The following is a 16,389-nucleotide window of genomic DNA, read 5'->3' on the forward strand; positions in this document are numbered from 1 at the left end:
GGTGACGGTTGAGGCGGCTCGGGTTTTTCCCCTATCCGTCACGCTCGGCTATGACGTTCGTCTGGTTGGCGATTACGAAGGGTAGTTTGTTAAATCGACGTTGTTATTTTAAAAGATGGCCATCATTCGCTGATGTCTCTCTATATATACGGAGCATTAACCAGTCCAATGGATGCGGGCGATGTCTTTGACAGCCAACGTCTTCGAGGAATTCTCCGCTCGGAGGTATCTATATTAACGAATAGTTAATCCTGCGGCTTCATTCAAACGTGGCTTGGGTGGCTCTTCCAGTTGATCTTTGATCGGGATGGGATCTCAGCGCAATGTTTAGCTACTCATGTACAGATAGCTTTAGCCTGGACGCGGCCTTAACTATCAACCTGATATGGTTAGGCTACCATCTTCGCAGCCAGGGGTCGTACATGTCCGTCTCGCACGGAGGATAGTCGGATACGGCGTACCTGGCTGCTTGTCCGCTTTTCAAAGGGCGTGCGATTGATCGCTGTCTGACAAGGCATCAATATAGTAATGGTTAATTAATAACTCCTTTTTAATACCAGTCCGCCCACTTCTTGCAACTCCCAACGCCTCTATATCCATCACACCTCCATCGTCTCCCCTACATCATCACTATCAATATCAATCATGTAACCGCCTGTAAAAAGAGCGACTCGTCCGCGAAAAAAGGATGAAAATAACCACAATCACGTGATGCTCCAATTGCTCCCATTGAAAGCGCGCGCTTTGAAGAAAGAAAGACGCCAAAAGGGACCAACTATAAAAACAAAGGAAATTCTATATAATGGTAGAGAATCGCAAGATATTCTCTTATTTCAAGCCGGCAGAGACTTCTCCAGAGCCAAAGTCTGTAGCTGGCGTGAAACGGCCCAGTAGCAAAGATGGGCCTTGCTCTTCGTCGCCACTGACTTCTTGCCCGCCAGACCTCTCCTCTCCTACGCAAGAGCGGCCCAAGCAGGAGCAGGTAGTATCGGAAGGCCGCTCAGGAGATACTATCACTGGCGCTGCAGAGACAACCCAGAATCAGCCCATTGCCATGGATGAGCCGGCTGTCTCGTCGTTTACCACTCTACCTGGCTCTCAGCGGGTGTTCAAAGATGGACAGATCATGATCACGGCTTCTGACGACGACGATGACTACTCTATCAATTCTATTGCAGTTTCAACAGACGAGCTGCTGGCTAGGTTTTTAGGCACGTCAGGCCAGGATAAGAAGTCAGATACAGACATGTCCAGTTCAAAGGGACGGAAGGGTTCAAGGGCCAAGTCCAAGTCCAAGTCCGGTACCAAGGGGGACCAGACAACTGCGGTCAGCGCAAGACATAAGTTTTCTTTAGATGACCTGGTGGCAGATGCCATGCAGGACAAGGAGAGAGAGGCCCAGGTGTCGGCTGCAAAAGTACTTATCAGGGATTCCGTTGGCAAATACAAAGCCAAGGGCAAGAACACCTCTGGTAAAGATGATATATATGCCTCTCTAGTTTCAGATACCTCAGATCCAGTGGCCGCTCGGCGACTGAAAGATGCAGTGCTACGGACAGAGGCCCTTCGGCAAGGCACAAGTTGGTCCTTCTTTAGTGATGATCCGCCGACGGTCGATACTGAGACCTTTCCAAGCCAGTCGGTAGATCCTGGGTCTTGGGAGGCTGTTCTCAGAGGTGAGATGTCACCTTCCATCCTTTGTATCTGTTACTGAAGCTTGCAATAGAACCTTCTTCTCGTGATAGAGCGTTTCTCTCAGGTGTGGTTGGGGAGGTGCTTAATTACATTCCCTTGCCGGATGATGTCCTACTCTGGATTCTACAGTCAGGTTCGGAACGCCTACATAGGAAAAAAAAGGAAGCATGGATGCCCTGTCTTGCTAACAGGCAATTTAGTTGCGACGGAACCACGCGATGAACTTCGGTTTGCATACATCAGTTGTCTCCAGGTTCGTTAGTCTATGTTTATCCTCATCCTCGTCACAAACCCTAGGCTAATAGACTTAGGCTTCTCCTGAATCTCTAATATCCTCCCTTGTCCAACCTTCACATATTGATCGGTTATTTGCAACGCTGGGTGCAAGAAACAGCGCACTGGAAACTTCGGAGCCTGTTGTACCTGATATCCGTAATGTCGATGAAGAAGGCGAGTTATCTTCAAGCCCAGCTTCAGTCGGTTGATCCTCTAATCAGTTTTTACAGAGCCGCCACCTCCTGCAGCTAGGAGATTCTTATTATCTGTTTTAGCTCTGCTTTCTAACCTGGCTGAAAAGTGAGGTGCATCATTTGCATTTGTCTTTCCTTCACTCCTTGCTAATGATGACTGTGTCTTCTACAGGCTAAACGCTTTGGCTCGTGAGCGTTCGTTGAAGATCCTATTTCGCTTAGTGCTCGACGAAACTGTCATGGGCGATGGGGCTGTCCGTGTCAACACACTACGAGCAATTTCTGCTTTATTCGGCCAATCAGAGCGTGTTCTGCCAGCTGTTAACGTATGTCTTCCAATCAATAGCTTTGCTTGGTCGTTTTTGCACACTGACTAGCTACAGGCTCATGAGTTGGCATTAAATGCATATAAAACAGTCAAAGATACAAGTCTCCAGTGTCTTCTTCTCAAGAATATACCCCCAATAACTCCAGAGCTTGCCCTATTCAGATGTCGTTTAGCCTCTGCCTTTCTATTCAGGGATAGCTCGCCACTCGACAAGTCAGACACCGAGCTGATAAATCTACGGAAAATCAGCTCACAATTAAAGGATGAACGTTTCAAAGTTAACGAACTCCGACCTGATGACAAGGAGCCATTTGACTTTGCTAACTTAGCTGCTTTAACAACGATACTCGACGTCGCAATTGACTCGGGAACTTTACAGTCCTCTTTCTCGGGTAAGGAGGATGAGATTGAATTCAATAAACAGGTGGATAAACTCGCAGATCGGGTGAAGGCTATATTCACTTCTATTCAGGATTCTGGTGCCTCACATATGAAACGCACGGAGGCGAAGGAAAGCCTACAAGCACTTCATTACCGACTTGTTTATACTGTGAGGACTAAACCTGTGCAGAAGAAGTCCTTTTTCGGTGCTTCGAATGATGATGAATACACTGAAAGCAGCGGGAAGAGGGATATTTTGGAGAAGTTCCTCGGGGTCAGGTAAAACAGTAGTAGCAGTGCCTAGGGAGGGGAATTATGTGAGATAATACCGGATATACCTGTCATTTCCACGGTATATATAGATAAAGAGCCAGGGTACCAAAACGGGAGAGGCTGGGTGGATGGGTAGAATAAAATACAAACAATATTCTAGATGGTCATAGTGTCCAAGAATGGCGGTAACTAGAGCTAGGCGTAGACATCTGGCGTGCGTCTAGTGTTTGATGGAGGGATAGAAGGCCCGTTGAGGCAGGGAGGTACACTGGTGGCTGACAGCTATTTTATATGTGATGACAGCAACCAGATTAGAGAAATACAAATCAAAGGGGGGAAGGAAAAGGGAGGAGGGGTGTGAAAGCCCGCGCAATGCTCAAAAAGGAAAATAAGTATAGAGGGATTGAAACACCAGAGGCACTCAAAAATTAGTCGTAGAACTTGCGATTGGCGTTCTTGCCGAAGAGCATCTCTCTGACTGTGGGTAGGGAGTCCGCTTCCAGTAATCTGAGGCGCTCCTCGAGTGTGTTGTTATATTCAATCTTCCCATTGCTTCCGAGAACGACAACACCACCGGCACTAGATTGATACACTGTTAGCAATCCAATCATTCTCAGTTAACGAATAAGGTAGATGACGTACGAGTCTTCAGCGAGCGGCTCACTCTCATCGATCTCAACGGTGGCTTCCCTTCCAACCTTATCCTTGAACTCCTTGGAAGCACTCTCGGCAGCCTTTTTGACAGCAGCATAATCGGCCTTTCTGGCCCTAACCTGCACTTTGCTCTCGTTCAAAGCGAAGAGACCCTCTAGAATCAGTCCGGCCAATGTCTTCTCGTAGTTAGCACCCTTCTTTCCCGTGGCGGCAGAAGTGACCTCCCCTCTGGCCCGCTCGAACAGCTCGTCCAGAAGCTGCTGCTTGGCCGAGAGAACCCGTAGACGAGTCTTGTTGGCAAGAGTGGACTTGGTAATCTGCTGCGACATGCTCGCCTGCTTGAACTTCTTCTCGTACAGCTGGTCGATAGAAGCAGTCTCCTGTCGTACAAGCTTCGACTTCTCGATAGCAAATTCCTCGTCCGCCTTGAGATTGATCTCTCTGGCCTTCTCGAGAGCTTCCTGCCGGATGAAGGCGGTCATCTTGCGGAGCTCGCCCGCGACCTACATGCGATGGAATCACCCAGCCATCAATCAGCGTCCAAGGCAACACGACTACGGGTAGCTGCAACGCCGCGGGAAAACGTACCTGGTCGTCTGAAAGAGCATGGCTTTGAGACATCGTGGATGCAATGGATGGGGGTTATGGGCAGTGGTAGATAGGGCGTTGGAGCTGGAAGGCAGCGAGCAAGCTGTTAGCGAGAAGTCGGCCAGTAAACCAAAACGTTGTAGATAAACTACCTGTCTGAAACCCTCCAGGTCGATGTCGTCACTGGACACAGCTGCTAATTATTCAACAGACGCGGAGATGTCGGGCTGCCAGGTCGCTATCTATACTCTGCTGCTGCCGTTGTTGTTGCTGCCTCGACGGGATGGCGATGGATGATGATGGTGTTGATGTTGGTGGTTGACTGCAGCCAGAGACGAGCGAGTCGACGGGGTCCCTTGGGTGGAGCGTCACCTGCTCGCTGCGTCCCAACCACGGACACACCACTGCCTCGACCCTTCGACCTTCGACCTGCGTCCTCGCCAGCATCACCTCGACGCATCACTCAGCGCAGTGCAGCTATCACCCGGCCATGCCCTCACGGCCACCTTCTGCACTCCTGTCTCACCCTGTTTGCATGTTGCATATTGAATAAGTATATAATTACGTCTTCGACTCTTCGCGCGCCGCCTCGCCCTCGCCTCCTCCGCCATGTCCTTCGCCAGCCAGTAGCCAGCAGCTACACACCAAAGGCATACATACCAGCTTCACTGCCTCTTCCCCTTTGCTCGAGTTGAATACCAAATGCATGGGGATATTCGAGATGGGCCTCGGTCACCTGTCGCCTACAGGGGGCATAATAGTACGTTTCTGTCTCGTTCCGTCGAGAGATCGCCTTTGACGGGGGCTTCTGCTGATACCGCTTGCGACTGGATGTTTAGGTCGGTGTACTGGTCGGAGTGATATCAACGAGTTTACAGGCCGTCGGACTCACGCTACAACGGAAATCGCATATGCTTGAAGACGAGAAGTTTCCTTATGACACGCGCAGGCCGGCCTTCAAACGGAGAAGATGGCAGGTTAGTGGGACACCGCTTCGATGTTTCTGGTCGAACATAGACCGAGATACAAAAGGCCATATACATGACGGATGCTGACGGTGGGCACTATAGATCGGAATGTTCATGTTCGTCAGTGCCAATATCGTTGGGAGCACTATACAGATTACGACTCTGCCTCTACCAGTCCTCTCGACCTTACAAGCTGTGCGTCCCCCTTACTCCCATCCTTACTCCTTTATAATTTCGAGCCCATGGCCTAACATTCTCACCCTCCCCCCCCAGTCCGGCCTTGTTTTCAATACCATATTTGCAACTCTGATCCTAGGGGAGCCGTTCACCCGATATTCAGTACTTGGAACATGTCTAGTATGCGCTGGCGCTATTCTGATTGCCACCTTTGGAGCTATTGGCGAACCTGCCCACACTTTGGATCAACTACTTGAACTTCTTGTTCGACCTGCATTCCTCCACTGGATGGCTGGAACGGCTGCGGTCGTTTTGCTTTTAGTCCTGGCAGCTCGTGCTCTGAGGGTGTCTCCTACTCCTGCCCAGGCTAGGGGTTACCTGTCTATCTGGTCTCCGCATCTACACCACAGTCCCCGGATAAAGCTGGTCCGTGGAATGATATACGGGTCTCTTAGCGGCATCCTGTCCGCTCACTGCCTTCTTCTTGCAAAGTCTGCAGTCGAGCTGGTAGTACGAACGATTTCTGACCAGGATAACCAATTTGTCCACTGGCAGTCTTGGATCATCCTGCTCGCTCTCGTTGCTTTGGCCCTCACCCAGATGTACTATATGCACCGTGGCCTGAAGTTGTGCAGTACAAGCATCTTATATCCTTACGTGTTTTGCGTTTACAACATAATCGCCATTTTAGATGGTCTAATATATTTTCACCAGACGTCTCAGCTTTCCGGGCTGCACGCTGGGTTGATAGCCCTTGGAACTGTTATTCTACTGTCCGGGGTCCTTTGCCTTTCCTGGAGATTAGAAGAATCCTCTACACACCCTGGACAGGCTGCCGTAGCTCCTCCGACAAGCGCTATAGGCCCTGGTCTTGGTTTAATGGAGGAACCAGACGACTCGGCGGCATCCTATGCCGATTTCATACATCCCGGTGACGAAGAAGCATACCTGGGCGAGCGCCAACCTCTACTACACCACACACCTCGTCACCGACAGCCTTCGAGCCCCCTCATCCACCCATACAGAGCATCCACCTTTTCACACAGGCGTGCCACCAACCCAGGCCTAGAAACTGCAGAGATACTAGCAGAGCTCCGAGATGACCAGGATGATGACGACATTAGTGGTCGTCGAGAGCTTCTCACCCGCTCGGCTCTCCTCCCTCCCGATTCACCGTCGTGGCCCCGTCGAGCGTCAAAACGACAGAGACGTAAGAGCACTACTTCAGTTTCAACCGGCCATAGGCGTTTATTCTCTCTCTGGGGGACATCCAGTGAGACTATGGTGTCGACGGGCAGTGGCCGGGACAGCAGAAGACTCACAGATCCCAAAAGAAGAAGTTTTGCAGAGGGATCTTAGTTCTATCAACTTTTTGCATCTCGACGCCAGACACCTGTCGCTGGGTCTAGTTGCAAATCCCGCAGATTGAGATTTTCTGCATCCTGGCAGTAATGTACTCATATGATTGTCTGTTGACAAAGACTTCCCGACGATGAGCATAGTGGACAAGGTGGCTTTTTTTGCTTTAATACCCCGAATATTGTATGTATTTAACGAGTAGATAGTCCTCGGATAATTTTATAGACGCTTTTCCTAACTTCAGCTCCTTTTTCTTGCTACCGACGATAACTCCTACTTCGTCCAGAGCCTACTTCGTCCAGAGCCTACTTCGTCCAGAGGAGAGTATATATATCGAATTTGACAAGTAATTATGAAATACACTTGTCTGCCAATGGGATATGATTGCAGATAATGAGTTATATTATTTCGTTCCATAGGTATAACTAAGGCCACAGTGTCTGGCTTGGCCTGCGTACAGAGTACCCAAAGCTATGTCATCCAGCCATGTTGATAGCCTTCAAGGTCAGCAAGCGACAGGCCTTCACAGAGCTAGGACGCGCTTTTTAATAGTGATCTTGTGTATTGGGCTCTGAAACGAACCTGAAACCTGCCTCCTTTCAATAGTTATTGAAGTGAACAACTCGTTTAACCGTGCATCGTCTCCTGAAACTCTGCTGCAGGCTAAGAATTCACCGAATCCAATCGATTGGCCAAAGTTTTCAGCGTCTCGCGCCCCTGGCCATCCAGCCCTGACCACATCGACGACTGTGAGTTTGATATCAGCACAAGTCCAGCGCCAAAGCGAAAGGTACGGCTTTGCTATTTGCCAGTGAGTAGATTGACGCCTTGCCCTGTCACTGTCAAGGCACCACAAAGACAATTTGACTGATCGATTGGCCACTAGTTTATGCAGTGAAAGGGCGGATACGCTCGTATCGTAGGAAGATATACATCGAACATTCTACAGTTAGTTAGTATGTAAGTGATATCAAATGTCACTGCCTCTTCCTTATGCACAGCCCTATATAAATATATATATATATTCAACTACATCTCCCCTCCTTTTCTTTTCTCTTTCAATAAAAAAGGTAGACCACTTTCTTACCTCTGCTATAGGTATCTAACCTTTTGCTTTACCAACATCGACTCACCATGAGGGCTGTGCCTTTTCTCTCGCTACTCCAGGCCGGATTGTTGACGACTGGGATAGTGGCGCAGCAGATTGCTTTTGTGGGCACCAACGCCAACGCGATAGCAACTGTCAGCTTTGATACCAAGACCGGAGCACTAAAGGTCATCGGGAACAACACAGAGTCAAGCACTCCGTCATGGCAGGAAGTATCCAAGGACGGGAAGCTGCTGTATTCTATCGAAGAGACGTCGACTGAACATGCGTTGACGAGCTACTCTATTGCTCAGGATGGAAAGCTGAAGAAGTTGGGCTCTATCAAGGGGCTGGCGGGACCTGTCTCCTTGGACATGCACCCTACTCAGCCTATAATCATTACTGCAAACTAGTACGTTATCATCATGGCTGTACATATACATACATGGTTTTGTGCATACTCTAACGGATCCTGATAGTGGCTCTTCGAGTGCTTCGGCATACGCTACAAACAGCACCGGCCAGTTCACGCACCTAGGCGACTTCATGTTCAAAATGCAAGGCCCAGGAACAGTACCGGACCGCCAGGATGCTCCTCACCCACACCAGGCTCTCTTCGACCCAACCGGCAAATTCGTGGTCATGCCAGACCTGGGCTCTGACGTGATCCGCGTTCTCAAGGTCGAGTCAGGTCCCAAATTCAGCGTTGCGCCTCCCAACAAGGTCAAGCCCGGCACCGGGCCTCGCCATGGGGTACTCTACCCTGCCGCAGACAAGTCTAAGTTCTACTATGTTGTTGGCGAGCTTTCGAACACCGTGACCGTGATGTCTGTCGAATACATGGTCGACACCCTCAAGCTTACCGAGATACAAACCCTCTCTACGCTTCCAGACGGGCAGAAGGGAGCGGCAGGTGAACTCATCATTTCACCGTCGGGCAAACACCTGTATGCCTCGAACAGACTTGACAAGATCTTCCCCAACTCCAGCTCCATCGCTTCGTACTCCATCGACCAGATGACGGGCAAGCTGAAGCTGCTTGAGATCTTCAACGGCGGCGTGGAGAATATCAGACACATGTCTATTCACCCCAGCGGCAAGTGGTTTGTGGCTGAGGGCCAGAATTCAAATAACATCAAGGTGTTCAGCCTTGACCCTGAGTCTGGAAAGGTGAACATCGAGGCCAAGTCGACGCTGGAGATCGAGAAGCCTGTCTGCTTGCAGTGGTGGGATAACGGTGCTCAAGACAGTGAGAAGAAAGAGAATGAGACCGAATGTGAATATGACTAGACTAGACTAGATCAGCTTCCTGCGACCCCAAAGCAAAGGGCTGGCCCTGATGACTCTCCTTCTCTTACGTTAAGATAATAATGAAGCAATCCTTAATAAAGTGAAAGTGCCGAGGTAAAACAGCGCCAAGCCGAGTAACCCGACATAGGCTAAGCGTATATTACCTAATCATATCACATCACATAAGCCAGGACCAAGGACGCCCTATCAAAGTTCAAGGCTCAGCTTCCTCGCCCTTTGCGATGGCTGCAGAAAAGCAAAATACGAAAGGCGAGAACCCAAGATGGACGGGGAGAGGCCTGATCGCTGGCCCACCCGACGCTAAGGACAAGCCGGAAAAAGTTGGGTGCAGAAAACAAGGAGATCTCCAGACGGGCAGCAAGCGAGCGCAAGAAGAAGTGCAAGCAGGAGAGCAAGGAGAGACGAGCCCCGAGGCCCTCAGCCAGGACAGAACCGGCCTAGTTCCCGTGTCCCCCCGTCGTCCCAGCGCTTCCAGAAGGCAGAAGACGAGGGCTGGCGTGTTTGAGGGTTCTGCACGCTCAGCAGGAGGCGCAGCTGGTGAAACGTCGATCTTTTTTTTGTCTTTTCTCGCGTCTTCTCGACTTCTCTCGCTTTTACCACTGACTGTCCTGTCTAGCTCGTCTTTCAGCTCTCGTCTGCAGCTCCATCTTTCTTCTTCTTCTTCTTCGTCTTCGTCTTACGTCTTTCTTCTTCTTCTTCCTTTTTCATGTGGCAAGCTGGATGCACCTAAAAATAGAAAGTAAATAGATGTGTTATATAAGCCATCGGTAACAAAACGCCACCGTAATACCGTACAGCCTCGCCGCCGCCAAAACCGAAGGCGATACGGCGGCAGAACCGCCCCGACGATCTTCCGTGTCAGAACTAGGCAGGCGGTGAGGCCCCCCCCTTTCGCCGGCCGCCCGTCCTGGCGCTTTTCCTATTTCTTCGCCTGCTCGTCGCCCTTTTCGCCCTTTTTTCCCTCTTTTACTCCCGACCTTACCCAAACCTGTCACTCTTCCCACCCCAGCGCGTTACTCGATTCGGCCGCCCGCCCTTTTTCGCCCGCCAAACATCATACCTCTTTGGGAACGGCCAGCAACCCAGCACCAGCGACAGCGACGGCCAGCGACAGCACAGCAGACAGCAAAGGACAGCCAGACACAAAGACCGTCAGACAGACAGCGTCATCGCCATGGCTGACGTCGCCGCGGTGCCCCAGGAGAACCCGTCGCCCTCCCAGGACGACCTCGTCCCTCCGTCCGGCAACGGATCGGCCGCCCTCGAGTCTCGCAAGCGGCCGCGTCCTGCAGCCGATGAGGACGACGACGATGACGACAAGCCAGGCCGCGAGCGTCGCAAGATAGAGATCAAGTTCATCCAGGACAAGTCTCGCCGTCACATCACCTTCTCCAAGCGAAAGGCCGGCATCATGAAGAAGGTCGGTTCCCTTTTTGGGCAGATCCATCTAGATCACCGCATCCACAACCCTTCCCCCATATCAATTAACATATCTACATACACATTCGTACATACACGCACGTATATATACGCGTATCGAGGCTAATGCGGTTGACAGGCCTATGAATTGTCCGTTTTGACGGGGACGCAGGTCCTGCTTCTCGTCGTGTCAGAGACCGGCCTCGTCTACACATTTACGACGCCAAAGCTACAGCCGCTCGTCACCCAGTCCGAGGGCAAGAATCTCATCCAGGTACGCCAGTGGAAATTGAATAAATAAAAAAAATAGTTTTACGTTATAGTGAGCTATAACTGACAGATACAGCGCTGTTTGAACGCTCAAGAGCCTACGGGGACGGAGAACGGAGTTGAGGCGCCAGAGGTGCCAGCGGACTCACCTGATGAGGTTGCCCAGGCCACTGTCGCCGCTCAGCAGCAGGCCGCGATACCGCCTCGTCCACTGCATCCAGGATACAACATCGGAGGCATGACCAACGAGCAGCAACATCAGATCGCGTACTACCAGAATCTCCAACAGCAGCAGCAACAGCAGCAACAGGCACAAGCCGGAGGTCAGTATTCGGGCGTACCCGTTGGCACGCGTATACCGCAGCAGTCCACCACCTAACCTCTCTCTCACTTCTTGCTTGCTCTTTACCTTCTTTTTTCTCTTTCTTTCTACCCCTTACTAACTCTGTTGCGTGCAGAATACTGAAAAAAAAAGGGAATAAAAACATGTCACCTCATCATCTCTCAAGCAAAAAAACGACTCTCACCTCTCCTACTTATTACTTCCTTGGCCGGAAATTTCTAGACCGGCCGAGGGGTCTATTTCTTTTGCAGCCTGTTGTATAGAGGGAAACCCATGGGAACATTCGCCTGTCCTCTCTCCGACACCGTCTTATCAAGCCTCCCTCCTGTTTCCTTCATCTCTCTATATCCTTTCTAGAGTTATAGCCTATCCCGAGTCACCCCGTCTCAGGTCAACGTTCCGCCGGCTTTTTTTTCACACCACAACCAGGGACCCTTTCCCCCTCCCCTGGTCTCTCTCCTCGCCTTGAAAAAAACTACTCTTCTCCTTCCTGCGGAACCAACAAAAGGGCCCAACACCTGTGACACCCAGTGGATATGATTATTGTTATATGATACCAATTCAGCGGTGGATCCCTTGAGATCAGTCTTGTCTACTTTTTATCCCGCATCTTTTTCATCAACTCTTCCCCCTCTTCTTCCCCTGTCTTTTCTTTCTTATCACCAAACATACTACACACGGGGATGGGGGTTTATATCGGAAACCCAGGAAAGGGTGGGGGTTATGGTGTTTGCTCTGTATCTCATTATGATAAACGTGTGCCCCCTTGACTTTGCTTGCTTTCTTCCTTACATTACCGCTCTATCTGCTATCTCTACCCATCGATGTACCCGTGCTCTTTTTCATCTTATCACCTTTTTTTTTTTCAGTTTTTCCTTATATCTATCTCATATTATTCTCCGATCAGTTTCGTTCGGAAGGGAAAATGGATGAAGGCATGTCTTAAGAAGAAAAAGCTGTCTTCTCTCGTGTTTTTATATATTATTCCCGTCTCCTCGTATACTAGCTACTCTCATCATGGTCTCAACATGGCTTAACAACAAGATGTATAATTTCACTGATCTATACTTACAAAAAAAGTGCTTCCTGCTCGTTACTCTTTAGTATTTACTCCTCTACCCTTGTGTCTTTTGGCTATAGCTCGTCTCCTCGCGCAGGATGCCTGTTCTACAACATGACTGGTCCAAGCCCTGTCACTACTTAGCCGCCGGGGCTGCTGCAGCCCGCCACCCAACTAAACCCGGCCCTGCCAATAGATCACAGCAAGCATCAGTTTCACAGCCGGAGACGACAGCATGGGGGCCATTATTATTTCACCATGGCCTCTCTCTTCCTTGTCTTTTGTCTTCCTGTCGTCAGGATCGTCTCTTTTGCCTTCTATACCCATATTGGCATCTCTCTAAAGCTCGCCTGAACTGTTGACAAGCTAGCTAACGAACCATGGGATTCACCATCAACAAAGTCCTAACAGGCTACATAATCGCAGACCTCCTCTTCCTTCTGGGCGGCGTTATCCTCTTGCTGGGCTCACGGCTAGGCGAAGCAAGCCTCCATCATGAAAGAAACGTTGAAAACGTCATGAGGTCGCTCCTCATCCCTCGTTGTCCTATAATCCGTTCGTTCACCACCTGCTCCTACATACTTACATACTTGTCTACCCTACCCATACTTACATGAGCACTGGTATATACTTATAGCTTCCCTTGCCAACGCAATCTCCGTCTTTGCAACCTTCCTATGCTCGATACCGGTCATTGTGTTTCCTCAGAGCGGAAGATGGCTACAGGTTCATGGCTGGCTACTTGTTTTCACCGGCATATTCACTCTTAGTCTAGGTCTGAGTGTTTGGTACGAAGCTTTGCGCACCCGCTCGACGCTCCAGCCGATGTGGTCCAGGGAGACGGGCGACATACAAGGCCTGCTGCAGAAGAGGGTACGTCATTTTTATACACCTTGGACCTGGTTATAGTTAAATACCTGCCCGGTCGGTCTAACGGTTGATTTGCATAACTAGTTTGATTGTTGCGGGTTTGAAAACAGTACCTCGCCACTATACCATTATGACTCGACTTGTATGTCGGATCTGCTTGCGGCGCAGAAACCAGGCTGTATAGGGCCGATGTCTGATTATGCATTTTCGTTCTTTGGCAATATATCCACTGCCACCTTTGGTATTGTTGGTATGTAGCTTAGACTCTGAGACTTTATGTAGCCAGGTTTATTCGATGGTGTGCTGACAGTTGTTTACGATAGTGATTGATACCGTTCTCCTACTGTGCGTTGCGATGCTGTTCAAAGATCGCAAGGATAGGACGAGATACAGGCTTATTGACGAGAAGTATGAGCTCGGCATGAGACAAACATGAAGGCTGGCTGGTTCTCCTTTTCCTTTACTCATTCTGCATAATATCAATCATGATCTTTGACGACCAAGCATATACCGAGCAAGCAGTATTTGAATTTCAAGTCATATCATTTGTTTCTTTTTTGCCGTTTGGATAGCATATGAGCGGTAATTGTGTTTACTCGCCCATGCTTTCAAACAATGCCATAATGTACACGAGATTCACGCAATGATCTAACTGGACAAATATCAACATCTTCCCTAAAGGAGGAGAGGCTAGAGCATCTCACAGGATGCCGGTTCAAGGACAAACACATCCCATGCCACGTAAATGCAACAGAAGAGACATTAGCACAAAAGAAAAGAGGAAAAGTAGGTTTCAATGAAGGTACAAATGAAACAAAACAAAAAGACGTAGGCAAGTTTTAAAAAAAGCCGTGTTTTGGCGCCGTTGACCAAGACGCCCCCAGTTTAGTTAGATGCCCACCATTCCGTCCGGCATTAGAGAATTTGATCTGCTTCATTAAACAGAAAGGAAACATGGTATATTTACGATAGGTTTGGCCGAAGTAGCGCATGAATTAGAGGATAGCTGATAGTATGTTCTAGGTTTTCACGGAAAAGAAGAGGTGTAAGAAATGAATGAAAGACCGTTAGGTCCTTCCTTTTAGCCCTGGTGGTTTGGTGATAGGTAGATCGCGATGGTGTAAAACGCCTCGTTGTGCCATTACTCCGGTGTAGGTATGCAGAATGACAAGGTCGTTGATAGCCTTTTGTGGTGAGTGGGTAGAAGGCAATTATATGGCGACTTTTAATAGGATGGAGGATTTTTGTGTTTTGATATTGGTATCGTTGATAACAAGCGAGGAAAGACGGAAGCAATTCATGCTTTTTGTTTCCCGGCTTTCCCGCTTGTGGAAGGTTTTGAAGATTCTACTGAGATCATGTCTGCAGTAGTCCCGTTCTTCAGTTTGCTGGGTGCGGCAGGCTTTTGACTCTTCAACTTCGTTGCAAGGCCGAAATCTTTCTTCTTCTTGACTGGACCGGGAGCACCTTCTTCCTCACCTTCACGTACACGTTTTCGTGCATTGGCAGGCTGTGAAGGTCCCGGTGTGCCACTTTCGCTATTAGCGAGTGGAGTACGTATTCGGCTCTGTCGGGTTGAGATACCCAAGCATCTGTCAAGGTGCTGGGCACTCTTAGTGAGAAGGAAGTACCGTGGACAGTTGGGGCATTTGGTTGTAGGGACATAGATTTTGTCCGGTTTCGGCTGGAGAAGAGGGTTGGGACCGGGAGTATCGGGGATAGATGGTGGACTTGAGCCTGGCGTGCTTGCTGCAGGCTGTGTTTTCTTCTTCTTCGTAATTTTCTCTACGGCGAAGTGGTGGCCGTGGACGTCTCTACCGTGAAGGTTGACGGGGGGTTGTTTGCGACAGTACTCTCGACTTGCATCCACAGGGCGTGACCCTTCGCCGTACGCTGGATATAACAGTCGGGGAAGACGGCAGTTCGGGCATATTATCTCCTTGACCTTTTCCAAGGGGTTGCCCTTTAGGTAAACTTTTCCACTGTCAAATATTGCACTCTCGGTTTCCAATCGGACTCCTCTGCTTTTCACTACGTGATCATGGGAAGCTGATGAGCCAGCATCAGCGGTGCCATTTGCCTCTTCGCCAGAATCTTTGACCTTGGTTGATTCTTCAGCTAGCTGTCTTGCAGTGACAACTGCCGACTGCTGGCGGGCAACTTTTTCTTCTTTGTGCACCTTTGCCACAATATCATGAATTATGTTATAGAACGTATCATCTAATATTTGGCGAGTCTGCTAGAAGTGTTAGAGAAAAGCTTCCCGAACGTAAGCCCTGTTCCGACGAGAGAATCACTTACGAGTCTGGCGAGGTCCGTAGGAGACATATGATCACTTTCTGCAGCTTCTTTATTTTTTTCTGGGCCAGCCATAATTTGAGCTCCGTCTGCTGAAGTCATGATGTTAGAAACGGTATCGAGAACAGCAGCCATCGAGATTGAAGGGAATAGGAAGATGCAAGAGTGTGAGTGATGTGGAGGAAGGGAGACGAAAAGGAAGCAACGACCGGGGAGGGATATATATATAGTGGCAAGGGGAATATGTGTGTTGTGTTGTGGACTTGAGAGTTGCCTGCTTTTGAGGTATTGAACAATAGCATCGTCGACTAACCCGCTTATTGAGAACTCAATGTCCGCCAATGCCAAAATAAGACATCAGCCTGACATGCTTCCATTAAGCGTCTTCATTCAAGGATAGCAGCCTCAGCAGCAGTGGCAGGCCGAGCGCGGTATATGGAAAGCTCGTCGGAGTGGAAGATGCGGCGGCCGAATCGGTACCGGGGTTAAAAGAGCGGCTCGGGTCCGGCGTTTGGAGCAGCAGGACAGCGGTGAAAGTGAAAGCCTGCCGGACAGGAACTGTGCTGAATGGTATATCCAATTCTCAGTGCCAATTAACCGCGTCAGGTCGCCAACGTCTATCGCTGCTGTTATAGCTCCAGGCGGTTAGAAGCGTCTTCGGCATTAGGGGGCGAATGCTAAGGGGAGGCTGGAGTCTTCCGGCGGAGGAGCTGGTAATACCTGTCTAACGGGCGAGGCCAGGCCTCACTGTTTACCCAAAAGTGGCCGGCGTCTCCCTGCCAACGCCGTCCTCTATCGCTCACGCACAAAACCGAGATGGGAGAGTCCTAACTGCGCA

At 49.7% G+C, this 16,389-nt stretch overlaps 7 protein-coding genes across 7 annotated transcripts; 5 read left to right on the forward strand and 2 right to left on the reverse strand.

Moving 5' to 3' along the window:
* Positions 1 to 802: 802 nt before the first annotated feature.
* MGYG_01363 (hypothetical protein) lies at positions 803 to 3,157 on the forward strand (the record flags this gene model as incomplete). The annotated part of the gene is made up of 6 exons (XM_003177234.1): positions 803 to 1,676; positions 1,896 to 1,948; positions 2,007 to 2,175; positions 2,202 to 2,271; positions 2,338 to 2,491; positions 2,549 to 3,157. 6 exons carry the CDS (start codon positions 803 to 805, stop codon positions 3,155 to 3,157), a joined length of 1,929 nt encoding a protein of 642 aa, XP_003177282.1.
* Positions 3,158 to 3,575: 418 nt separating this feature from the next.
* Positions 3,576 to 4,422, reverse strand: MGYG_01364 (vacuolar ATP synthase subunit E; the record flags this gene model as incomplete). Its single annotated transcript, XM_003177235.1, has 3 exons — positions 3,576 to 3,726; positions 3,790 to 4,304; positions 4,390 to 4,422. 3 exons carry the CDS (start codon positions 4,420 to 4,422, stop codon positions 3,576 to 3,578), a joined length of 699 nt encoding a protein of 232 aa, XP_003177283.1.
* A 688-nt stretch (positions 4,423 to 5,110) lies between these two features.
* Positions 5,111 to 6,893, forward strand: MGYG_01365 (DUF803 domain-containing protein; the record flags this gene model as incomplete). The annotated part of the gene is made up of 4 exons (XM_003177236.1): positions 5,111 to 5,149; positions 5,229 to 5,366; positions 5,460 to 5,552; positions 5,631 to 6,893. 4 exons carry the CDS (start codon positions 5,111 to 5,113, stop codon positions 6,891 to 6,893), a joined length of 1,533 nt encoding a protein of 510 aa, XP_003177284.1.
* Positions 6,894 to 8,027: 1,134 nt separating this feature from the next.
* On the forward strand, positions 8,028 to 9,270 carry MGYG_01366 (carboxy-cis,cis-muconate cyclase; the record flags this gene model as incomplete). The annotated part of the gene is made up of 2 exons (XM_003177237.1): positions 8,028 to 8,392; positions 8,460 to 9,270. 2 exons carry the CDS (start codon positions 8,028 to 8,030, stop codon positions 9,268 to 9,270), a joined length of 1,176 nt encoding a protein of 391 aa, XP_003177285.1.
* A 1,195-nt stretch (positions 9,271 to 10,465) lies between these two features.
* On the forward strand, positions 10,466 to 11,359 carry MGYG_01367 (MADS box transcription factor Mcm1; the record flags this gene model as incomplete). Its single annotated transcript, XM_003177238.1, has 3 exons — positions 10,466 to 10,711; positions 10,850 to 10,984; positions 11,057 to 11,359. 3 exons carry the CDS (start codon positions 10,466 to 10,468, stop codon positions 11,357 to 11,359), a joined length of 684 nt encoding a protein of 227 aa, XP_003177286.1.
* Positions 11,360 to 12,763: 1,404 nt separating this feature from the next.
* On the forward strand, positions 12,764 to 13,689 carry MGYG_01368 (tetraspanin; the record flags this gene model as incomplete). Its single annotated transcript, XM_003177239.1, has 4 exons — positions 12,764 to 12,938; positions 13,021 to 13,256; positions 13,338 to 13,503; positions 13,577 to 13,689. 4 exons carry the CDS (start codon positions 12,764 to 12,766, stop codon positions 13,687 to 13,689), a joined length of 690 nt encoding a protein of 229 aa, XP_003177287.1.
* An 861-nt stretch (positions 13,690 to 14,550) lies between these two features.
* On the reverse strand, positions 14,551 to 15,653 carry MGYG_01369 (PTAC beta; the record flags this gene model as incomplete). The annotated part of the gene is made up of 2 exons (XM_003177240.1): positions 14,551 to 15,489; positions 15,555 to 15,653. The coding sequence occupies 2 exons, from the start codon at positions 15,651 to 15,653 to the stop codon at positions 14,551 to 14,553; spliced, it is 1,038 nt and encodes a 345-aa protein (XP_003177288.1).
* Between the last annotated feature and the right edge of the window lie 736 nt (positions 15,654 to 16,389).

This window comes from Nannizzia gypsea, genomic scaffold (assembly GCF_000150975.2).
Source record: "Nannizzia gypsea CBS 118893 supercont1.1 genomic scaffold, whole genome shotgun sequence".
NCBI classification, from domain to species: Eukaryota; Fungi; Ascomycota; class Eurotiomycetes; order Onygenales; family Arthrodermataceae; genus Nannizzia; species Nannizzia gypsea.